The sequence below is a fragment of the Jaculus jaculus genome, chromosome 2 (genome assembly GCF_020740685.1).
Source record: "Jaculus jaculus isolate mJacJac1 chromosome 2, mJacJac1.mat.Y.cur, whole genome shotgun sequence".
NCBI lineage: Eukaryota > Metazoa > Chordata > Mammalia > Rodentia > Dipodidae > Jaculus > Jaculus jaculus.
Window position 1 is genome coordinate 43,350,527 of NC_059103.1, and position 25,921 is coordinate 43,376,447.

At 42.6% G+C, this 25,921-nt stretch overlaps 1 protein-coding gene across 7 annotated transcripts in view; it reads right to left on the reverse strand.

Annotated features, from left to right (window-relative positions):
• Katnal2 (katanin catalytic subunit A1 like 2) overlaps nucleotides 1-25,921 on the reverse strand; it is a 174,837-nt gene that overhangs the window by 15,463 nt on the left and 133,453 nt on the right. For all 7 annotated transcript variants that reach the window (XM_045144273.1, XM_045144272.1, XM_045144277.1 and 4 more), the window contains 2 exons: nucleotides 15,479-15,570; nucleotides 12,245-12,355 (listed from right to left, as the gene is read on the reverse strand). In XM_045144273.1, the coding sequence (XP_045000208.1) occupies nucleotides 12,245-12,355; nucleotides 15,479-15,570 (203 nt within the window). The remainder of the gene's footprint in view (nucleotides 1-12,244; nucleotides 12,356-15,478; nucleotides 15,571-25,921) is intronic.

Sequence of the window (25,921 nt, forward strand, 5' to 3'; positions counted from 1 at the left end):
CTGTACAAAATCTCACTAGTAGAATGGATCAAGGAGAGGACAGAATATCTAAACTAGAAGACCAGGTGGCAGATCTAATATAGTCCAACAAAGAGAAAGGCAAACTGAAAGGAAGGCATAAATGGGAATTTCAAAACATTTGGGACACTAGAAAGAGATCAAACATAAGAATTCAGGGCATACTAGAAGGATAAGAATTACACTCCAAAGTCATAGTAGGTATTTTCAATAAAATCATAGAAGAAAATGTTCCCCAAATAGGAAAAGTAATGCCAACACAGATAAAGGAAGCCTACAGAGCACTAAACAGACAAAATCAGGAAAGAACCTCTCACTTTTATATTATAATTAAACTACAAAGCACACAAACCAAAGAAAATATGTTGAAAGCAGTTAGAGAGAAAAATCAAGTCTCATATAAAGGCAAGCCCATCAGGATAACAGCAGATTACCCTTTTTAAAATAAAAGGAGTTTGTGAGGATACAGAGAGACAGAAGTCCTCTTCTGTTGCAAGAGGGGAAGGAAAATGGTTCAGCCCCTTTGGAAAACAGTTTAGCAGTTCCTCGAATGATTAGACATTGTCACCTCATGTCACAGCAATTCCATTCATAGAAGGAAAGTCTATAGAGATGAGAAATAAATATATCAGTGGTTGCCTAGTGCTGGGAGTTTAGGCAGAATGGGGTGATTGGTAATAGATTACTTGGGGACAAAGAAAATTTGTTCTAAAATTGATTGTGGTAATGACTGAACCATCCTATGAATAAACTGAAGCCATGCCCCACATAATGATGTCTCAGGCAATGATGGACCGCATACACAACAGTGGTCCCGTAAGATTATAACCAAGCTGAGAAAGTTCCCATCACTTCACAGTGAAGCACATTACTCATACATTTGTGGTGATACTGGTGTTAATAAAACTACTGCACTGCTAATTGCATAAAGTATAGCATATGCAATTATGTACAGTACACGATGACAACAATAATAAATATCTACTACTGATTAATGTATTTTATGATGATGTTTGAATATACAACTTCCAGTTGTTAAAAAGGTTTTGCTATAGGGCTAGAGAGATGACTCAGTGGTTAAAGGCACTGGTGTGCAAAGCCTGATGGCCCAGGTTCAAATTCCCAGTACCCATATAAAGCCAGATGGACAAAGTGGTACATGTGTTTGGAGTTTTTTAGCAGCAGCAGGATGCCCTGGCATCCCCATTCTGTCTCTCTCTCTCTCTCTCTCTCTCTCTCTCTCTCTCTTTCTCTCTCCCTCTCTCTCTCTCTCTCTCTCTCTCTCTCTCTCTCTCTCTCTCTCTCTCTCTCTCTCTCTCCCTCTCTGTCACTACTTGCAAATAAATAATTTTTTTTAAGTTTTGCTATAGATCCAGGTGTGGTGGTGCACACCTTTAATCTTAGCACTTGGGAGGCAGAGGTAGGAGGATTGCTGTGAGTTCAAGGCCATTCTGAGAATACATAGTGAATTCCAAGTCAGTCTAGACTAGAGTGAGACACTACCTTGAAAAATTTTTAAAGAAAAAACTTTTGCTATAAATAGCATACCATATTTTGTAGGCTGTAACCTCATATTCTCTCTGCTCTATTTTGTATTTCAGAACAGTGTTTCATGTATATATTTCATGCACATATATTCGTGCATATACTCTCCCCTGCCCCATTTTGTGTTTCAGAACAGGGTTTCATGTAACCAAGGTAGGCTTCATTATGTAGGCAAGGATGACTTTGACCTCCTATCCTCTTGCTTCCACCTCTCAAATGCTAGAATTACAGCCATGCTGGAGTGACCTTTGGTGCATTTTTTCAATTGTATCAAGAAGCCACATAAGAGGACTGGAGAGATGGCTTAACAGTTAAGACATTTGCCTGCAAAGCCTAAGGATCCAGGCTTGATTCCCCAGAACCCACATAAGCCAGATACACAAGGTGGCGCATGGGTCTGGAGTTCATTTATAGTGGTGACTGGATCTAGAATCAGCTAGGAGACATGCTGTGGGTGGGTCTGTGAGGGCATTTCCAGGAAGGGTTAACTGAGAGGAGAAGACACCCCCCCCCCCCCCAGATTGTGGCTGTCCAGGTGGAAAGAGGTCTGTGAAAAATCAGTGCAGCTTGTCTGCCTGCTGGCTCCCTGCCGATGAGGGCTTGTCCAGGTGCTGCTGCGGCCACCCTTTGCTGACATCAGAACTTTTGGCCTACCTATGTGGACGAGAGACCAATAACTCTCCAAGAACGTTTCAAGCCTTCAGAGCCAGATTGGGACTACTGAGACATCCAGCCTTGGGGACTGACAGCTGTCATATTCTCAGCCTTCCCAGCATGCAAACAGCCACTGCAGCCCTATCTGTGTAAACTACTTCAGTACATCTCCTTTTAATACATACATATTATACATAGATATCTAAATAAATAAGTGGTGTGGGGGTATGTGTACACCCATATATTCTATCAGTTTTGTTCCTCTAGAGAACCTTATATACCCCACAATGATAGAACTGCACTTCTCAGAACATATATGCACAAGGCCCTGTGTTTAATCCTTAGTACCACAATGCAAATAATAAAAGTATAACAGGGCTGCCGGTGAAGCCTAAGGACCCAGGTTTGATTCCCCAGTACCTATGTAAGTCCAGACGCACAAGGTGCCATATGTGTCTGGAATTCATTTGCAGTGGCTGGAGGCCCTGGTACGCCCATTATCTCACTCTATTCGCCTCTGTCTTTATCTCTCTCTCTTTCCAATAAATATATGAAACATTTTAAAAGTATAAGAATACAATAAAAACATATATAAATAAAGAATATATACCCATAGTTAAATGGCATGGCTATACTTAAAGCATCAGATTGTATACTTTAAATGACTAAATTCTACAGGATTATGAGCTATAGCTGAATAAAGCTTTATGTATTTTATTTATTTGCATGTGTGTGTGTGAGAGAGAGAGAGAAACAGAGAGAGAGAGAGAGAGAGAGAGAGAGAGCAGTATGGACGCCCCAGGACCTCTTGCACTGAAAATAAACCCCAGACATATGCAACACTTTGTGCATTTAGCTTCCTTTGGGTAATGGGGAATCAAACCTGGGCCAGCAGGCTTTGCAAGCAAGGACCTTTAACCACTGAGCAATCCCCCCAGCCCCTCAATAAAGCTTTAAAAAAAACTTATAAAACTAAGACAGATATGTCTATAATTCCAACACTCAGGAGGCAAAGGCAGGAAGATCTAAAGTTCAAGGTCAGATCAGATTACATAATGAAACCCTACATCCTTCACCCTCTTCCCCCCACCCAATACCTCACAAAATGAATATTAGTAGTGTTAAAACAAGCAAGCCATGAAATAATAATGATAAAGAGTTTTAAACTAAAATTAGGGAGAGAGGGAGGGAAGGAGGCAGGTGGCTGACTCATTGGTCCCCATTACAGCAAACTCCCGCTTTTCTAGCATGAACTACATTTCAGGGTAATCAAACAAGCCTGCTGGGTGAAGGAAAGTTTTTTTTAAAGTTTTTTTTTTTTTTTTTTTTTTTTGAGAGCGACAGACAGAGAAAGAGGCAGAGAGAGAGAGAGAATGGGCGCACCAGGGCTTCCAGCCACTGCAGACAAATTCCAGACATGTGTGCCCCCTTGTGCATCTGGTTAATGTGGGTCCTGGGGAATCGAGCCTTGAACCGGGGTCCTAGGCTTCACAGACGAGCGCTTAACTGCTAAGCCATCTCTCCAGCCCAGAAAGTTTTATGGTAGAGAATAATTCCAGCCATCACCCAGAAGGAATGACAGACTTGTAACCAGTATCAATAGGTTCTCATCTTGGTAAATGCAAAGCAGAAAGCACAAACGGGAGATTAAAAAGTATGGAAAGACTTATTACCACAGAAGGCAAAGAGAACACTGACTTGTTTTTCCAAAGCAATGTTCTTCCAGAGCAAGAAAAAAAAAAAAAGAAAGAAAGAAAGAATGAGGGTTTTATCGAGTTTACTGTGGTGGTTTGATTCAGGTGTCCCCCATAAACTTAGGTGTTCTGAATGCTAGGTTCCCAGCTGATGGAGATTTGGGAACTAATGCTTTCTGGAGGCTGTGTATTGTTGGGGGCAAATTTATGGGTATTATAGTAAGTTTGCTTTTGCCAGTGTTTGGCACACTCTGCTGCTACTATTGTCTTGATGTTGGCTAGGAGGTGATGTCCACCTTCTGCTCATGCCATCATGGAGGTTCCCCTAAAATCCGTAAGCCAAAATAAACCTTTTTTCCCACAAGCTGCTCTTGGTCGGGTAATTTCTACCAGCAATATAAACCTGACTGCAACAGTAAAGTGGTACTGAGGAGTGTGGTTGCTGCTAGAAACCTGACTGTGTGGCTTTGGCCTTTTGGGGCTGATTCAAGAGGAATGTGGAAGGATTTGAAACCTTGGCCTAAGAGAAGCCTTGCAGTGCTGTAAATACAGCTTGATGGACTATTCTGGTCAGAGTTGAAAGACTGAAATGCAGTAAGAACTATGGACTGTAAGGTTTGGCTTGTGAGGGTGAGAAAGAGCTTTGCTTGGACTGGGCTAGAAGCACTTTGTGTGAGACTTGCTGTTATACCAGTGTCCTGAGAATTTGTGCAGGGCTGCATTGCATAGAAATGGACTGGTGTGAGCAGAGGGATATGGCACAGAAATGAAATCTTTGGGCTAAAACTTCTGCCCATTCAGCTGCAATTATATGAGAGATTACAACCTTTGAGATTGAGCCAGCTGACCTGCACTGGGACAACAGGAAGGATGTAGACTCTTTTTGAAGGGATCTGGCTGCTCAAGGAGTGTCCTGTTCATCATAGTCTGCTTTACTCCCCCCTGAATTAAAAAATTGGCACCCTACCTGGTATTATGGAGTATAAGAAATGCAAGAGCCAGGTGTGGTAGCTCACACCTTTAATCCCAGCACTCAGGAGGCAGAGGTAGGAGGATCGCCATGAGTTCAAGGCCACCCTGAGACTCCATAGTGAATTCCAGGTCAGCCTGGGCTAGAGTGAGACCCCACCTCAAAAAATCAAAAAAAAAAAAAAAAGAAAGAAAGAAAGAAAAAGAAAAGAAAAGCAAGAAAGGGAGGGTCATTGAATTCGCAACACAATCTTGTGTTTTGGAAATGGCCATGGGCAATGTAGCACGTTTGCTGGATGCCTGCATGAAGACTGGATGGAGCCATGAGGATGGACCATGGATTGCAGTGCAGATGCCCGGACCTCAAGATGGCTGTTAAGAAAGAGCTGCCAGCCCTGAGGAAGTTTTCCAGGATTGTGAGCGACCCAGCTGGAGGGGCGGAATTGGAACCCCCAGAGACTTGTTGCTGGTTAGAATTATCGGACTTGGAGACTTGTCAATTACTAAAGTAGTTGGACTTGCAGCTACAGAGCTTGATGTTTGCCCTGTTTAAATCTTGTATTGGTTGAATATTTCTTTGCTATGCCCAATGCCATCTTTGCAGTGTGAATGTTTATTCTGTGCCATTATGGGTTTGGGGGGGATTTTTTTTTTTTTTTTTTGGTATTATGGCTCAGTTAAAGGACCTTGGATTATGGAGATATTTGAACATCACTGGGATTGATAAAACTATGGGGATTTTTAAAATTGGATTGAATGCATTATATTTTATATCATGTACAGTTATTAGTTTATGGGGGCCAGGGGCAGAATGTACTGGTTTGATTCAGGTGTCCCCCATAAACTTAGGTATTCTGAATGCTAGGTTCCCAGCTGATGGAGATTTGGGAATTAACACCTCCTGGAGGCAGTATATGGTTGGGCAGACTTATGGGTATTATAGCCAGTGTCCCCTTGCCAGTGTTTGGCACACTCTCCTGTTGCTGTTGTTCACCTGAGTTGACCAGCAGGTGATGTCTACCTTCTGTTCATGCTGTCATTTTTTCCTGCCATCATGGAGCTTCCCCTCAAGTCCATAAGCCAAAATAAATCCTCTTGTCCCACAAGCTGCTTTTGTTTGGGTGATTTCTGCCAGCAATGGGAACCTGACTGCAACAGTGACCTACGCATATGAATACAGGAAAGCTCATATAAGGCAGACACATTTCTGACCATACTCATTTTAAGGTTATATATATCATATACTCACTCTGAAGAGAGTTTTAACTGGAGCAAAGAGAACTACTTTGAAGGTGCATTAACAGTCTTAACAGTCTTTTAAAGGGGCTGCTGTTTCTACTGTGCAAGTGTAGGAGTTTGTTCCTAAAGGTTCCCACCACGCTTAACAACAAAATCACAGCCATTGTGAAGTAGCCAGCACAGGTGCGGACCATCAGTGGATGCTAACACCACTGATGAGAACTATCTGGTCGAGCCATACTGACACATCTGAACCCACAGGTGAATCTTGGCATCACCAAAAGAGGAGCAACACGACATCACATACCTCAGGATGGAATGTGGTGTGATGCTCACAGCGCCACCTGTGAAGGCTGTTTGTCGGCAAACAATCCTAGTGAACTGAATACCTAATTTTAAAAAATATTTTTGCTTATTTTTATTTATTTATTTATTTGAGAGTGACAGAGAGGAAGAAGCAGAGAGAGAGAGAGAGAGAATGAGCATATCAGGGCCTCCAGCCACTGCAAACAAACTCCAGATGCATGTGCCACCTTGTGCATCTGGTTTAAATGGGTCCTGGGGAATTGAGCCTCAAACTGGGGTCCTTAGGCTACATGGGCAAGCACTTAACCAATAAGCCATCTCTCCAGTTGCTGAATCTACCTAATTTTATTATTATGGTTTTTCAAGGTAGGATCTCACTGTAATCTCCTTAATTTTAAAAAGTATTTTATTTTTATTTATTTATTTGACAGAGAAAGAGGGGGAAAGAGAGAGAGAAAATGGGTGTGCCAGGGCCTCCAGCCACTGCAGATGTACTGCAGATGCGTGTGTCCCCTTGTGCATCTGGCTAATAATGGGTCCTGGGAAATCTAACCTGGGTCCTTTGGCTTTGCAGGCAAATGCCTTAACCACTAAGTCATTCCTCTGGCCCTAATCTACCTAATTTTTATCCTAGAGGTATTATGGTATCATTAAGAAAATACTAATGGGAACTAGAGACATGGATCAGCAGTTAAGGCCCCTGACTGCAAAGCCTAAGGACCCGGGTTCAGTTCACCAGTACTTACATAAAGCCAGATGCACAAGGTGGCACATGTATCTGGAGTTCATTTGCAGTGGCTGGAGGCCCTGATTTGCCCATTCTCTCTCTCTCTTGATCTGTCTCTTGTTCTCTTTCTCTCATAAATAAATAGATAAATATATGTAATATATAAATTAAAAATATTACTATATATACATATACATACATATATATACATATATATGTATGTATGTGTGTGTATGTATGTATATATATGTGTATATATATAATGAAAACACTAATGCTATGATGACCAGAGCTGACTATGTTTAACCAATGACTGTAGGTAACCAGAACTGCTACATTGACCAGGAAGGAAAGGGCTCTCTTCTAGAAAATGTGTCTCTTGGGTCACACACTTCCTATACTCATGTCATGATCTTTACCGCTTCACACCCACCCTGGTAGATTCTAATAGTCACCTAGAAACACAGTAAAGAGGTTATGAAGCAGGTGAATTGCCCGGAGTTCAGGGCCAGCCTGGTCTACAGAGAGAGACCCTGTCTCAGTTTAGAAAAAAAATTCTTGCAATGAGGAAGCAGAGTAGAAGGATCACCATGAGTTCAAGGCCAACCTGAAACTAAATAATGAATTCCAGGTCTTGGGCTAGAGTGAAACCCTACCTTGGAAAAAAAAAAAAAAAAGAAGAAGAAGAAAGTTATGATAAACTCTGATTCAAATGAGTTACAAAAAAGATTTTTCTTCCCTAATAGACTCCATAATCCCATTTGTCAAGAGATAAAATTGCAACAAATTTAGTTTAAAACTCCTGATTGCCTTTACTTGATACTCCAGAACCACATTCCGTAACAGAGGACAGGTGAGGCTGAGTGAGCATGGTGTTACATGCCTTTAATCTCAGCACTTGGGAGACAGAGGTAGTAGTTTAAGGCCAGCCTGAGCAAGAAAGAGAGCCTACCTTGAGGAAAACAACAACAAAACAAAACAAGAAAACAGAAAGCGGATTCAGACACCAAAATATAAGAGGGGTGCTGGAGAGATGGCTTAGCGGTTAAGGCACTTGCCTATAGAGCCAAGGACTCAGGTTCAATTCCCAGGACCCACATAACACCAGATGTACAAGGTGGTGCATGTGTCTGAAGTTCATTTGCAGTGGCTAGAGGCCCTGGAGTGCCCATTCTTTCTCTCTTCCTCCCTTTTTCTCTCTCAAATAAATAAATATTTTTTTTTTAAATATAAGTGGAAGGGACTGGGAAGATAGCTCAGTGGTTAAAGGCTCTTGCTTGTAAACCCTGATGGCCTGGGTTCAATTCCCCAGTATCCATGTAAAGTCAAATGCACAAAATGGCTCATGCTTCTGGAGTTTGCAATGGCAAGAGGTACTAGTACACACATATACAGTCTCTCTCTTATCTCTTTCCTCACAAATAAATAAAATATTTTTAAAAATCAAAAATGGACTAGTTGAAAAGAAGATGTTCCGAGAAAGGGAGAAGAGGTACAAAAGAAAGTCATAAGAAGGATTATGATCAAAATATATTATGTAAGCCAGGCGTGGTGGCACATGCCTTTAATCCCAGCACTCGGGAGGTGGAGGTAGGAGGGTTGCTGTGAGTTCGAGGCCACCCTGAGACTCCATAGTGAAGTTCCAGGTCAGCCTGGGCTACAGTGAGACCCTACCTTGAAAAAAAAAAAAATCCATATGCATATGTGTGTGGATGTATATACATATATATGGTACATGTATGAAAGCTGTCAATAAAAAGATTTAAAAATAAAGCAGAGTGGCTATTTCAAAGCTAATTTTTGTGAAAAGTAGGACGAAGAGACAGAGCAACAGGAAAATAATTGTTTGTCATCAGGTTGGTGTGTTTGCTTTTTGGTTTTCTGTTTGTTTTGACTTGTTTTTAAATTTATTTATTTTTTTTATTTGAGAGTGACAGACACAGAGAGAAAGACAGATAGAGGGAGAGAGAGAGAATGGGCACGCCAGGGCTTCCAGCCTCTGCAAATGAACTCCAGATGCAAGCGCCCCCTGTGCATCTGGCTAACATGGGACCTGGGGAACCGAGCCTCAAACCGGGGTCCTTAGGCTTCACAGGCAAGTGCTTAACCGCTAAGCCATCTCTCCAGCCCTGTTTTGACTTTTAGTGTTGAGGACAGAACACAGGACCTGGCCTCATGTGCCTTTATAGCTTTCTGAGCCACACATCCAGCCCACTCTTATTTTTTGGTAAGGAATTAAAGCAGAAAAATTTCAATATGCTGATTGAAACTGGCCTTTCTTGATTCCTTGGCAGGTTAGCTAACAACTTAGTTTCAATTTAATTATGTGGAACTTTAACATGAGTGACTCCATTTTAATTTTTAGTCTGATCTGTTGAGGTCCCTATAGGAGCTTAGTCCAAAATGGTGGCTTATAGCAATTTTTATTTCACACATTTAAACAGCACTTCTCTGTGTGGACCCCACTTTATAAGATAGAAGATATAAATATATCTTCAGGGATGGAGAGATGGCTTAGCAGTTAAAGCACTTGCCTGCAAAGCCATAGGACCCAGATTTGATTCCCCAGGACCCACATAAGACAAATGTACAAGGTGGCGCATGAGTCCGGAGTTCATTTGCAGTGGCTGAAGGTCCTGATCTCTCTCCCTCTGTCTCTGTCTCTCTCTCGCATAAATAAATATATCTTCAAAGTCTAAAAATGCTCTCTGTGGTCTGGCTCTGGTCACAGCAACATGGCCAAATGCACTAAGAAGGTCAGCATCATTGGTAAGTACAGGACCCACTATAGTGCCTCCCTCCAGAAAATGGTGAAGGAAATTGAAATCAGGGCTGGAGAGATGGCTTAGCGGTTAAGCGCTTGCCTGTGAAGCCTAAGGACCCCGGTTCAAGGCTCGGTTCCCCAGGTCCCACGTTAGCCAGATGCACAAGGGGGCGCACGCGTCTGGAGTTCGTTTGCAGAGGCTGGAAGCCCTGGCGCGCCCATTCTCTCTCTCTCCCTCTACCTGTCTTTCTCTCTGTGTCTGTCGCTCTCAAAATAAAATAAATAAATAAATTTAAAAAAAAAAAAAAGAAAAGAAAATTGAAATCAGCCAGCATGCCAAGTACACTTGTTCCTTTTGTGACAAAACCAAGATGAAGTGATGAGTTCCTGCATGAAAAATGATGGCTGGTGAGGCCTGGACCTACGACATGACCTCTGCTGTCACAGAGGAACTGAAGGACCAGTAGAAGCCTTGTCATTTGAGACATCCTGAGCCTGCAATTAGTGGGTTCATTTATGAAATAAAAAAATGTAAAATGCTGATCACCTGAGCGTAATAGAGAAAGTCATAAATGTGCAGAGGTGGAGCCAGTTTGAAATTGTCTATATTTACAGCACAGGTAACACATAAGGGTCGTGACTTCCTCTCAGTGAAATCTTGTTTAGGACCACCAATGGTTGACATTACTACAAAATAGTTTTCTCCTGTTTTTTTTTTTTTTCTTTTCTTTTTATGAGAGGGTGTGATAGCCAGAACGACAGCAGGAGAGAGAGAGAGAGAGAGGGAGGGAGGGAGAGAGAGAGAGAGAGAGGTAGGGAGGGAGGGAGGGAAGGAGGGAGGGAGAGGGAGAGAGAGAGAGAAGGAGGAAGAAAGAGAGAGAGAGAGAGTTGGCGTGCCAGGGCTTCCAGTCACTGTAATCGAACTCCAGACCCATGCGCCACCTTGTGAGTTGAACATGGGTCTTCAGGCTTCGCAGGCACACACCTTAACCGCTAAGCCATCCCTCCAGCCTGGATTTCTCTTTTTATGTCTGAATGTGGAAAAGGGTGGAGAGTCACAGGTGTGTGGTTGACTCTGGGTGAATTCATCTGTCTTGACCTGAGTTCTGCTCTGAGAATGGGAAGAACAGTGTTTTCTTTTTCTATCTCCTGCCTTACCCAGGGTGCTAAATATATGTATATATGAAAATGTTCTGATAACTATAAAGGGAGGGAGTATAATTATCTCTTGAACATATTCACCAAGTAGAATTGTTTTCCTTGAGCTGACATATCTTATTTCCCAATTCTACTTCTAGAATTGTTCTTAAACCACTCTGGGATGCAGCTTGAATAACAGACTCTGTGAGTAGATTATATTTTCAATTAGAGATTATTTAGCTTTCTATTTACTATACAACACTAAAGAAAGATTTTCCTCCTAATTTTACAAGTGTAATTTTAATTAAAACCTCAACATATTATTTCTAGAACATTCTTTGAGACCTAGAGATACTAAGCATTTTATAGTTCTACACCAGAGCCCTGCTTAATGTAAACATAGTAGAATCACCCCTTAAGACCCAAGAGAATTCGTTCCATGACCCCTTCATTGTAGATACCAAATATTTTTAAATGTTTTATTTATTGAAGAAAGAGATGGGCAAATATATATATAGAGAGAGAGAATGGGCATGCCAGGCCTCCAGCCACTCTAAATGCATCTACCACCTTTTGCATCTGGCTTACATAGGTACTGGGGAACTAAACCTGGGCCTTTATGCTTCACAGGCAAACACCTTAACCATCTACTATGCCTGGTATCACAACATGCCCCCCCATGTTTTCTATCTGTAGTTGGTTGAATCTGTAGATGGGGGATCAGTGGATACAGAGGAACAAGTGTTTATAATTTAACTCTAGGACAGGAGAGATGGCTTAGACATTAAGGTGCTCACCTGCGTAGCCTAAGGACCCAGTTTCGATTCCCCAGAACCCATGTTAGCCAGATGCACATGGTGGCACATGCATCTGGAGTTCATGTGCAGTGGCTGGAGGCCCTGATGCACCCATATTCTCTCTATCTATAATAAATATATAAATAAATAAATAAATATAATTTTAACTCTAAACTCAAAACATTTGTTTCAAATGTTGTCACCGGTAGCCCTGTCCTGTGTTCTATATGGCAGTCTTTTAAACTCTGAGAGCAAGGACTGGGGACACACACCGTAAGCTTACTCTTCCAGACCTAGAACAGACAAGGCTTCGCTGAAAGCAGTCACTATCAAGTCTGTCCTTTCCCCGGCTCATGACAATGCGTTCCCCATGCTCTCTCTCATCTCTTACCATGGCAGGTTAGAGGCTGCTAAGACAAACACGAGATCTTCGGAGCGAGCCAGCCCATCCATCTGCACCAGTAACTCCGTCTTCATCCGAAGGCTCCCTTCATGTTCCCCCCTGCAAGGACAAGGGGAGGCAATGCTCTCGCAAGGCACAATCTTCCCCTTAGTGAAAGCTGATGCTCGCAGGCATGGTGCCAATCATAGCAAGTGAGTTAGAAAAGAAAAGCATTTTGCTAGTGTTTTCCCTAGGACCCATGTAAGCGAGATGCACAGGGGAACGTGCATCTGGAGTTCATTTGCAGTGGCTGGAGGCCCTGGCACACCCATTCTCTCTCCCCCTCTGCCTATTCTTTCTGTCTCTGTCTGTCTCTCTCTCCCTCTCTCTCTCAAATAAATAACTAAATAAATACAAATAAAATATTTAAAACATCAAATATTAGCGTTTCAAACAGGAGATGATTCACCTGCATATGGCTTTGGTTATATGCTCAATTCGGCATTTACCAATACATATGGTTCTTTTAGCATAATATAATCCAAGAAGCCTTCAGAGCACTTGCCCTTATTTTCCAACCCAATGCAGACAAGGAAATTGAAACTCAGAGCACAACCTAGCTGGAGCACTCTCAGGGATGGTGGAGGAATAGTGCCCAAGATAGTCTTGGGCAAGAAATCCACTGAGCAAGCAAAGGGAGAATGCAGTGGTCGCTATGGTCAGGCAGGTAAAGAGCCCTCAGCTTGTCATTGCTGAGGGAGTGGCCATCTGGGCTGCTCAGGGGGCTTTCCGGCTGGGGTACGGATGGCTGCTCCTATCAGGCCACTACAGAGAAGCAGAGTACTGAAGCCTGGAACTGAAAAGCCACAATAGGGCCATGGGAAGTGTTCCATTTCAATCAACTGCATCAATGCCATCCTACTTGGCTGCACCGTCATGTGAAAATGGTTTCTAATGAGCAAAGTTTCCTAAGTTATTTTTTCATTCTACTTGTGTAGCTCCCACAAGCAAATAATTGGCTTTTTATGACTACTGGTTCTACCTTAATGACAGACCCCTAAAGGTCATTAATTAATGCAGCTGCATCAAGATTTTACAGATATCTGTTTATTTTTTTCCAAGCAAGATGAGATATACACAGTAAAAAGGTAAAAGAAAAGGAAAAAGGAAAAAATCAAACAGGGACTGTGCGGGGATGCAGCTCAGTTGGTCAAGTGCTAGCCTAGTATGCGTGAAATCCTAGGCCAGATACCCACACTGTGTAATCACACCTGTACCCCACCACTGGAGAGGTGGAAGAAGAAAGACCATGTTCAAGGACATCCTTGGTTACATAGGTAGTCCCAGGCCAGCGTGGGCTAGAGTGAGACCCTACCTCAAAAAGACTGAAAAAGACTGGAAAGACAGCTTAGTGGTTAAGGCATTTGCCTGCAAAGTCTAAGGATCCAGGTTCAATCCCCAGTACCCACGTAAAGCTAGATGCACAAAGTGGTACATGCATTTGGAGTTTGTTTGCAGTGGCTGGAGGCCCTGGTGCACCCATTCTCCCTATCTGCCTCTTCCTCTCCCTCTCTCTCTTTCTCTCTCTCTCTCTCTCCCTCATGGTCTCAAATAAATAAAAAATAAAATATTTTAAGAAGAGGTATCAAATTAGAAGTGGGACTAGTTGGGAAGAAGGAGATCAGTGAGAGTTGGAGAGGTATAAGAGATGGTAGTAGGAGGTAAATATGATCAAAATACAATATATACATGTATAAAATTCCCAGGCTGGAGGGATTGCTTAGTGGTTAAAGCACTTGCCTGTGAAGCCTAAGGACCCAGGTTCAATTCTCCAGGTCCCACATAAGCCAGATGCAAATGGTGGCGCATGAGTCTGGAGTTCACTTGCAATGGCTAAAGGCCTTGGCATGCCTATTCTCACTCTTTCTCTCCTCCACCCCCTGTCTCAAATAAATAAATAAAAAGAACACCTTTAAAATTCTCATTGAAATAAAATTTTAAAAATAAAAATTGGAGCTAGAGAGATGGCTCAGAGGTTAAAGGCACTTGCTTATAAAGCCTGACTACCTGGGCATGTTTCCCCAATACCCACATAAAGCCAGACACACAAAGTGGCACATGCATCTGGAGTTTGCAGTGCCAAGAGCCCCTGACACACCCATTCACTCTGTCTCTCTCTGTCTCTCTCTCTCTCATATATATAAATAAAACAAAAAATAAGCAAAAATGAGCTGGAGAGATTGTTCAGTGGTTAAAGGCACTTGCTTACAAAGCCTGCAGGCCAGAGTCTGATATCCTAGTACCCACGTAAAACCAGATGCACAAAGTGGTACATGCATCTGGAATTCATTTGCACACCCATTCCCTGGCACACCCATTCTCTCTCTCTTCTTTCTCTGAAAAATAAATAATGTTTCAATATTTTTATTTAATTTATTTGCAAGCACAGAGGGGTGTACCCAAGGCTTCTAGCCACTGCAAAATAACTCCAGATGCATGTGCCACTTAGCACATCTGGCTTTACGTGGGTACTGGGGAACTGAACCCAGGTTGGTAGCTTTTATAGGCAAGTGCCTTAACCACTGAGCAATCTCTCTAGCCCATAAATTAAAACATTAAAAAAAAATAACCAAAAACGAAGCAAACTAAAAACCAACAACAACCCTATCTGGCTGCTGAAAGCATAAATAGAAGGGTTATAATGGCTGGAGATATTTTCCAGTATCTAATCTTTAAAAATAAAATGTATAATATTTTTTTAAGTCAGACACACAAAGCCCTAACATGATAGCAGAGAAACCATGACTTCCCTGGCCTCACATGCCACCAAGGACTGTGACCCAGGAATGAAATACAGATGCAGCCATGGCTGTGGCTGCATGGGCAAGCCCAGGCCGCAAGGCAGCCCTCTGGCTCCAGAGGAGGCTGACACAGGCAGCTATTTTGAGGCAGCTGATCCATCGCGGCAGCCTGGGATCCTGCGGCTGGCCCATCTTTGGGCCTGAAAGCCACTCTGTGAGGCTGGGGGAAGGGAGGATGACATTTCCTCCGGTTATAAAAACTACTTAAATCAGCTATTCAGTTAACAGGATCTAATTTAAAGACCTTTCCATGTGTCTGCAGAAAATTTGTGGGCTTATTAATAGGCTCGTTCTGCTGGTAAATGTCGATGGGCTTCCGACCATCTCACACAGACACTCATACAAGAGGGGAGAAATGATGACTAAAAAACCCATCTGTTACCCGGGGGCTGTGCCTCTCTGACTCATCACAGACTCCAGCTCATCCAGGAAGATCGTGGAGGGGGCGTGATAGCGGGCCAGCTCAAACAGCACCTGCGTGGGGAAAAGCAAGGGCGTGTTGAAACCCATGTACTTAAGTCAGGGTCCATCATGCGCTTAAGCTGAATCCCTCAGATGCTCAGGAGATTAAAAGCTTCGAATTGCTACAATAATAAGAAGCGTTCATTCGACACTGTTACTCCACAGAAACTTTATAATCATTACCGTTATTTCTCCCTCCTGCCACCCCAGGGGGCTAGATGGGCCAATTACTTCCATTTATTACTTGATAAAATTAGAGTCAGAGAGAGTAAGTGGTTAGTTCAAGGTTACTCATCTTAAAAGTAAGAGCTGAAAAGAAAAGGCAGTTCCCAAGCTTCTGGTTGGCTAGTTAACCCTGTGTGGACACCCTGCTCTTTATGGAGTCTACATGTTCAATATGGACACAAAAAGCTTTAGAACAGGTAAAATCACGAGATGATCTTAATCTTTAGGGAGGATTATTCTCAGAAAGAAATGTGGGGAAGGGTAGCCCTTCTGTCATAGCTATTAAGCCTAAGATGTGTGCTTTCCTGGTCCTCCAGTGAAAAATGATTCCACAGGGAACCCATTCCACTCTTAACACTGCAACAATGCTGCCTGGTAGGACCAAAGTTGTGTTTTCATTTTTTTTTTTTAGACTATAGCCCAGGCTAGCCTGGAATTCACTAGGTAGTTCAGGCTGGCCTGGAACTCATGGCAATCACCCTACCCCAGTCACTTAAGTGCTAAAGGATCAAATTCTTTTTTAAACGTTATTTATTTATTTTTGAGAGAGAGAAACAGGCAGATAGAGAGAGCGAATGAGTATACCAGGGCCTCTTGCTGCTGTAAACGAACTCCAGATGCATGTGCCACCCTACGCATCTGGCTTATGTGGGTCCTGGGGAACTAAACCTGGGTCTTTCAACTTTGCAGATAAGTGCCTTAACCACTAAGCCATCTCTCCATCCCCCAAATTCTGGTTTGTTTGGTTTTGGTTTTTTGGGTTTTATGTTTTTGAGGTTAGCCCAACAGACGGCCCCTTTTTATGACAGGAAGTGAGTGACTTTTTATGACAGGAAGTAAGTGAGAGAGAGAGAGAGAATTGGCACACCAGGGCCTCCAGCCACGGCAATCAGACTCCAGACACAAGCACCACCTTGTGCATATGTGCAACCTTGTGCACTTTTGTCACCTTGTGCATCCGGCTTATATGGGACCTAGAGAGTAGAACATGGGTCCTCAGGCTTCACAGGCAAACAACTGCTAAGCCATCTCTCCAGCCCTCAATTTTTTTTTTAATAATGTATTTATTTACTTATTTTATTTGCAAACAGAAAGAGACAGAAGAGAGACACAGAATGGGTGTGCCAGGGCCTCCAGTGCTGCAATGAACTCCAAGACATATTTACCACTTTGCGCATCTGGCTTTACATGCGTACTGGGGAAATAAACTGGAGTCGTTAGGTTTCACAGGAAAATGCTTTATCTCCCCAACCCCCCCCAATTTTTTTTTTTTTGTTGTTGTTTTTTAGTTTTTCGAGGTAGGGTCTCACTCTAGCCCAGGCTGACCTGGAATTCACTATGGAGTCTCAAGGTGGCTTCCAACTCATAGCAATCCTCCTATCTCTGCCTCCCAAGTGCTGGGATTAAACGCATGCGCCACCATGCCCGGCTTTTTATTTGTTGTTGTTTTTTGATGTTCGGTCTCACTTTAGCCTAAGCTGACCTAGAAGTCACTCTGTTGTCCCAGGCTGGCCTCAGACTCACAGTGATTCTCCTAACCTTGCCTCCCCAGGTGCTGGGATTAAAGGTGTGTGCCACCACACCTGGCAAGATCAGATTATTAAAGGTTGAATACATGCTGTATTCCAGAATAAAATAGTATAGACTGAAAAATGAGAAAGCAAAACAGACATATAAAACAAAGAGCTCTACAGGGAAATGTGGTGGCAGTAAAGAGTATAAAAATCTTTTTAAAAAATTAAAGTTTGCTACTTATCTCTTGAATACCATATAGAACTTTTCACTGGTTGATCAGAAAAAGCAAGAGATTTCAGAAAGAATACAGACTTTTTGTTTTGTTTTGTTTTGTTTTGTTTTGTTTTGTTTTGTTTTGTTTTGTTTTGTTTTTCAAGGTAGGGTCTCACTGTAGGTCAGGTTGACCTGAAATTCACTATGTAGTCTCAGGGTGGCCTTGAACTCTTTGTAATCCACAGACCTCTGCCTCCTGAGTTCTGGGATTAAAGACATGTGCCACCATGCCCAGCTAATACAGATTCTTTAGTAGCTGTGGTGGATTTATTCTTCCTGTCACTTACTGCTAGGAAAGTATCACAGAACAAATAACAAGAGGGCAAAGGCTTTGAAAAAGCTAAATAGGTGCTTGCTTACAAAGCCTGGTAGCCTGGGTTGCATTCCCTAGTATACATGTAAAGTCAGAGGCACAAAGTGACATATGTGTCTGGAGTTCATTTACAATGGCAAGAGGCCCTAGTATGCCCATTCTCTCTCTCTTTAATAAACAATATATTTAACAAAAAATAAAAGAAAAAAGAAAGAAAAATCTAGGGCTGGAGAGATGGGTTTAACAGTTAAGGTGCTTGCCTGCACAGCCAAAGGACTCAGGTTCAGCTCCCCAGGATCCACATAAGTGGTAAGTATATCTAGAATTCATTTGCAGTGGCTAGAGGCCCTGGTGTACTATTTCTCTCTCAATCTCTCTCTCTCTCTCTCTCTCTCTCTCTCTCTCAAATAAATAAATAAAAATAAAATATATAAAAAAGAAAAATTTAGTCGGGCATGGTGCGCACACCTTTAATCCCAGCACTCAGAAGGCAGAGGTAGGAGGCTCGCCATGAGTTCAAGGCCACCCTGAGACTACAGAGTTAATTCCAGGTCAGCCTGAACCAGAGTGAAACCCTACCTCGAAAAACAAAACAAAACAAACAAACAAACAAATCTAGGGCTGGAGAGATGGCTTAATGGTTAAGGCACTTTCCTGCAAAGCCTAAGAATCCAGGTTTGATTCCCCAGCACACATATAATCAGATGCACAAGGTGGCACATGCATCTGGAGTTTGTTTGCAGTGGCTAGAGGCCCTGGTACATGTCAATTCCCTTCCTCTCTCTCTCTCTCTCTCTCTCTCTCTCTCTCTAATAAATAAGTTAAATGAAATAAAAAGATAAATACTGGCTCTCAGGAGCAACAGCAGAATATCCCTTACTAGCCTCCCCAGGTCACTGAGTGGGCACTTGCTCCTTCCTCAAAGTTCACAGTATGGTATATTCAAGGTACTGGTTAAGACCTGAGAGAACAAGAGTGATCTCTAGGGCTGGAGAGATAGCTTAGCAGTTAAGATGCGTACCTGTGAAGCCTAAGGATCCAGGTTTGATTCTCCAGGTCCCATGTAAGCCAGATGCACAAGGTAGAGCATGCATCTGGAGTTCATCTGCAGTTGCTAGAGGCCCTGGCACACCCATTCTCTCCCTCTCTCCCTCTCTCATTCTGTCTCAAATAAATAATTATTTTAAAAAGAGTGATCTCTAGTTATTTCCTCCAAATCGAAACTTTCCCTCCTGAAGGGAGGAGAGAAATCCAGAAGACTCAAAAGTAAAGGAAGCTTCCAAGGCTCAGCAAGCTCCTGAGCTTACAAGATCCACCAGGCTCCTCCCCAGAGCTACTCAATGTGCAGAGAGCTCCAGGGGTGCAGCTGTTGTGAGGCTGGGGTGGGCTTTTCAGTGGCATAGCTGCCTTTGCCTTCTCCATGCTCCTGGTAAGTAACCCCTCACCTGGGCTCTGGATAAACTCACTGCATCACTAAGTGAGATGTGGGCAGAATTATTTAGTCTGTCATCGGCACCCTGCATTAGATGGAAAGATATTTGTTCACATCTCCCCAGGAAGAGAAGTCATTCAACAATGGGCTGGAGCACTCATCACAAAAGCCTTTTGGATATAATGGAGTCCAGCCAATTACGAAAAAGTAATGTCTCTTCCTTGTCACAAAAAGGGAAGCTCAAATATATCTGATACTAAGGGTGATTACGACAGCAGCAAACTATCCAATGAAAAAGAGCATATTAGAACCCTGTATTAAACCATACATAATACTTTGGTGTGTGCAGAGCATGTCTGGTGACGTGTGCATGGTTGTATACGCACATGTATGTGGTAACGCAGCACCCCCTGCGAGTGCCTGCCAAGGCCAGAGGAGAAGCAGGGGTGAAGTCGTCCACTGCTCACCTGTCTGTTTTCCTTCAGACAGCCTCTCTTACTGATTCCAGAGCTTGCCATTGATGGAAAGCCCCAGCAATTCTCTGGTCACTGCTCCCCAAAGGACTGGAGTTACAAATGTGTGGCCATATCCAGCTACCATATGTATGTTTTTTAATTTTTTTTTAAGTTTTTTTTTTTTTTCGAGGCAGGATCTCACTCTAGCCCAGAAGGACATGGAACTCAGTCTGTAAGTCCCAGGCAGACCATAGACAGACTCAGGGCAATCCTCCTACCTCTGCCTCCCAAGCGGTGGGATTAAAGGCATGTGCCACCACGCCTGACTTCATACCTAATTTTAAGGAGCTCACAACTGTAAGACACCCAGAGCCTCCAGAGAACATGACTCTGGAAGGAGAATAGCACCTAGGGCCGAGGCCTCCTTGGGCCTTCATTACTGTGCTTTCTGCTCCCAACGAATAAACTGGACCCTGGTAAGTGCTTCTGGAAGCATTAGTCTAAAATGTTCAGAGGTGCTTAGGGGAAGTTAAATCATATGATGAGGGGTGAAGGATGTGAGGGCATCAACAGGTGTATACATTTGCTAAAGGGATCACTCAACTATTCAATAGTGCTCAAGTCCTAAGAGGCAGGAGCTTCAGGGAGCAGAGAGAGCCGAAAGGTTCCCTATAAATAACTCTTTAATTGGAATAGAAAGAGAAACAAATTAGGAGAAAATGCTTCTCTGATTTAGGAGAAGGTCCTAAAGGGTTTTCTCTGTCTAAAAGCTTTGCAGGAAGGAGTTTGACAGCATGACCACGACTTTCCAGGTGAAGATCTTCCCACAAACCTCAAGAATGAGGAGAAAATAAAGTAATTCTGGGAAGGAAATAAGAGGAGATCCTTCCAGGTTGGCAGAGGTTTTCTGCTTCTTCTTCAATTTTTCGGAGATAACTTAATGGGTAAAAAGAAACATAAATACCTTCAAATGTATGTTTGAAATACACTCAAAATTCAAAAAATGTACATGTAAGGCATCCAAATAGAGGAGAGACTTATTGAGATGGGAAGTGGATGTGATGGAGAATGGAATTTCAAAGGGAAAAAGGGGGGAGGGAGGGTATTACCATGGGATATTTTTTATAATCATGGAAAATGTTTAATAAAATTGAGAAAAAAAATAAAAGTCATAGGTCCAGCCTGACTCTTCACCAAAAAAAAAAAATGTACATGTAAGTATTGAAATGTACATTCATCTGCTGGAGTGTTACTTTTCAGCATCAAATTGGCTAGAATTTTTTTTAAATTTTTATTTAGTTAGTTAGTTGAGAGAAAGAGGTAGAGAGAGAATGGGTGTGCCAGGGCCTCCAACCACTGCAAACGAACTCCAGATACATATGCCACCTAGTGCATCTGACTTACATGGGTCCTGGGGAATCAAACCTGGGTCCTTTGGCTTTACAGGCAAGAGCTTTAACTGCTATGCCATCTCTCCAGCCCCATTTTTAAATTTTTAAAAAATGTTTACTTATTTATTTGAAAGAGAGACAGAGAAAGAGAGGAAACAGAAGCACCAGGGCCTCCAGCCACTGCAAATGAACTCTAGGCACATGTGCCAACTTTGTGCATCTGGCTCTCTGTGGATTCTGGAGATGCAAACCTGGGCCATGAGACTTTGCAAGCAAGTGCCTTTAACCACTGAACCATCTCTTCAGCGATTAAAATTTTTCATGCTAAGTAAGGCGTGGTGGCGCATGACTTTAATCCCAGTACTTGAGAAGCAAAGGTAAGAGGATTCCCGTGAGTTCGAGGCCACACTGAGACTACATAGTGAATTCCAGGTCAGCCTGACCCTACTTCAGAAAACAAAAGATGAAAGAAAAAAAAAAAAAGGTTTCATGCGACCCCATGTGTGGTGGTTTGATTCAGGTGTTCCCCCATAAACTTAGATGTTCTGAACCCTAGGTTCCCAGCTGATGGAATTTTGGAAATTGTTCACAGTGTAGGGAATGCCCACACAAACCACTGATGAGAATGTGAGGTATTGGCAGGTATCCTGGCAAACAGTGAAACCCATTCCTTCCGACCTGGTACAGCAATTTTACTTCATAGAAACTGTCCAATAATACTACATATGCCAAGACATGGATATGGAAAACTGACCTTTCTAAGTCTGTTCATAATAGCAAGAGACTGGAAGCAGCCAAAATGCCCATCAAAAGAAGACTAGTGGGCTGGAGAGATGGGTCAAGGGTTAAAGGCACTTGCCTGCAAAGCCTGACAGCCTGGGTTCGATTCCCCAGGACCCATGTAAAGCCAGATGCTCAAAGTAGAGCACGAGACTAGAATTTGTTTGTAGTGGCAGGAAGTCCTGGTGTACCTATTGTTTCTCTCTCAAATCAAACCATAAATAAAATATTTTATAAAAGACTGGTTAAGCCGGGCATGGTGGCACACGCCTTTAACCCCACCACTCGGGAGGCAGAGGTAGGAGGATCGCTGTGAGTTCGAGGCCACCCTGAGACTCCATAGTGAATTCCAGGTCAGCCTGGGCTAGAGTGAGACCCTACCTCAAAAAAAACAACAACAAAAAAAGACTGGTTAAATGTGCATACAATAAAACCATGTATGCTTTATGGAAAAAAATAGATTCTATCTCTAGTCCTGTGAAACAGTATACAGTTACACCGCTAAGTGTGGGAGAAGACAAGGTACAGAAGTGTTGCATGGTGCATTCTAAAAGGAAGGGAACTGTACAGTGGATGGTATTATTCTAAGTATAGTAAATGTTCTAGGAGACTATAGCAAAAGCTGTTAATAGGGCTGGAGAGATGGCTTAGCGGTTAAGCGCTTGCCTGTGAAGCCTAAGGACCCTGGTTCGAAGCTTGATTCTCCAGGACCCACGTTAGCCAGATGCACAAGGGGGTGTACGCGTCTGGAGTTCATTTGCAGTGGCTGAAGCCCTGGCGTGCCCATTCTCTCTCTGTCTGCCTCTTTCTCTCTCTGTCTGTCATTTTCAAATAAATAAATAAAAATGAACAAAAAATTTAAAAAAAAAAAGCTGTTAATAAAAGGTGCCTCTGGGAAGAATGCTCAGGACCTATATATGCTCTTATGAATTTCTTTTAAATATATAGCAAAGGAAATGAAGAATTTCGGGAGGAATCATTGCTGTACTTTTTAAAATATTTTATTTTTATTTATTTGAGAGAGGATAAGAGGGAGAGAAAGAGAGAGACAGAGAATGGGCATGCCAGGGCCTCCAGCCACTGCAAACAAACTCCAGATGCATGTGCCACCTTATGCATCTGGCTTATGTGGAATTGAACCAAGGTCCTTTGGCTTTGCAGGCAAGTGCCTTAACCATTAAGCCCCACTGATTTACTTTTAAAATTCTAACAAAATAATGCTAAAACTGAGGAAAACTTGAATTAAATAAAATGCCCATAGAGAATGGAGAGATTTTGCAAACTGGCTTGTCTAGTCACTCAACATTGAACAAGAACTCCATTTAGCTTCAGTCTCTGTTAAGAATGTTCATAAAACATCTGACTTTGTTCTTCTGTAAGTCTTGTTCAGGAAGTATAACCAATCTTTTTTCGAGCACTTTGTAATGTCTTGTGCTTGTGGCTCTAGACACCCCTTTTTATGACAGGACATGAATCTGCACTGATTCTGGGAATGGCATCTTTTAAGGGATTTCACATTAATTAACACACAGAAATTAAATACCCTGCCCACAAAAAAAAAAAAAAAGCTCTAGAGTGATAAATATTTCAGAGGGAAGGGAGGGGAGGAAGAAGAAGAGAAGGAGAAGAAAAACTACAGGGCTGGAGAAATGGCTCAGCAGTTAAAGGCACCTATTTGCAAAGCCTGATGGCCCAGATTTGATTCTCCAACACCCATATGAACCCAGACTCACAAAGCTACACAAGCATGAGACTCTGAGCACACATACACACACACCCATACACACATACCCATACATGCACACACCCAGATACACATACACCCATACACATACATATACATGCACATACCCATATATATACACACCCATACACTCACACACCTATATACTTTAACACACACCCATACACAAACACACCCATATGCACACACACACCCCCATACACATGCGCACCCTTAAACACACACCCATATGCACACACCCATACACACACACAAAGTAATTTTTTTGTTGTTTTTTTTTGGGGGGGGGAGGATCTCGCTGTTGCCCAGGCTAACCTGGAGTTCACTATGTAGTCTCAGGCTGGCCTCAAATGCATGGCAATCCTACTACTTCTGAATTTATAGAAATACTTGTGAAAGGGGCTGGAGGGATGACTTAGTGGTTAAGCACTTGCCTGTGAAGCCTAAGGACCCTGGTTCAAGGCTCAATTCCCCAGGACCCACATTAGCCAGGTGCACAAGGGGGCGCATGCATCTGGAGTTTGTTGGCAGTGGCTGGAGGCCCTGGCGTGTCCATTCTCTCTCTCTCTTTCTCCCTGTCTGTCATTCTCAAATAAATTTAAAAAATATATTTTAAAAACTTGTGAAGAAAGCCAGGCATAGTGGCACATGCCTTTAATCCCAGCACTCAGGAGGCAGAGGTAGGAGGATTACCATGAGTTCGAGGCCACCCTAAGACTCCATAGTGAATTCCAGGTCAGCCTGGGCTGGAGTGAGACCCTACCTTGAAAAGACCCAAAAAAAAAAAAAAAAACTTGTGAAGGGCTGGAGAGATGGCTTAGCAGCTAAGGCACATGCCTGCGAAGCCTAAGGACCCCGGTTTGATTCTCCAGATCCCACATTAGCCAGAAGCACAAGGGAGCACATGTGTCTGGAGTTCTTTGCAGTGACTAGAGGCCCTGGCATGCCCATTCTCTCTCTCTCTCTCTCTCTCTCTCTCTCTCTCTCTCTCTCTCTCTCTCTCTCTCTCTCTCCTCCCTCTGTCTCAAATAAATAAATAAATAAAAATAAAAATCTTTAAAAAAAATACATGTGAAACAACTTGAAAACAGTATCAAGGGCCAAGGATCTAGCTTAGTGTGGAAGCACTTGCCCAGTATGCTCAAAGACTTGGGTTCACCTTCCAGCAATAACTAAGTAAAAAGAAAAGCAATATAATAAATAAGTTATTTTAGGCAAATCAACCCTTTTGAAAGATTCTACTATGACTTCCAAATAGTCTATAAACTTTTGGAAATGAGTTGTCTGAGGGAAAATCATTTCAGAGTAATATTTTAGGATAAATTCTTTTTAGAGAATATGTAATAGCTCATATTTACTTAATATTGATTACTTATCAGCCATTCCACAAAAGGCAGTAGGCTAACAGGATTTTGGGGAAGGATCCACCTTATGAGGAGGTAGATGTTCTCTTAAGGGATCTGGAAGATACAGCAGAATTTTATAATGTAAAATATACTACGAGCTAGAATATGAAATACTATAAAGATGGTGTGGTGGTTTGATTCAGGTGTCCCCCATAAACCTAGGAATTCTGGATGCTACTCTCCCCAGCTGATAGCAATTGGGAATTAACACCTCCTGGAGGCATTGTATTGTTGGGGGCGGGCTTATGGGTGTTATAGCCAGTGTCTGGCACACTGTTGCTATTCTCCACCTGATGTTGGCCAGGGGGTGATGTCCACCCTCTACTCATGCCATCGTTTTCCCCTGCCATCATGGAGCTTCCCCTTGAGTCTGTAAGCCAAAATAAACCTTTTTTTTTTTTTTTTTTCCACAAGCTGTTCTTCATCGGGTGGTTTCTGCCAGTAATGCGAAACAAACCTGACTGCAACAGATGGTGGTGCGTGCCTTTAATCTCAGCACTTGAGAGGCTGAGTGAGAAGAATCACTGTGAGTTCTAAGCCAGCCTCAGACTCCATACTGAGTTTCAGGCCAGCCTGGGCTAGAGTGAGATACCACCTCAAAAAACCAAAAAAAAAAAAAAAGAAAAAAAGAAAAGAAAAGAAAAGAAAGAAAGAAAGGAAACAAGGAACAAATTGTATGGGCCATGAGCACAGCGGAAGACAAGTTAGTTGCTCAGAGCATCTGAAAGAATAAGTTTGAAGTCTCTCGAGCCTCACAGAGTGCTTAGTACAAGACCTGACACACGGCAGGGCTTTCAATAGATGTTAACTGGATATTCAGAACATGCTC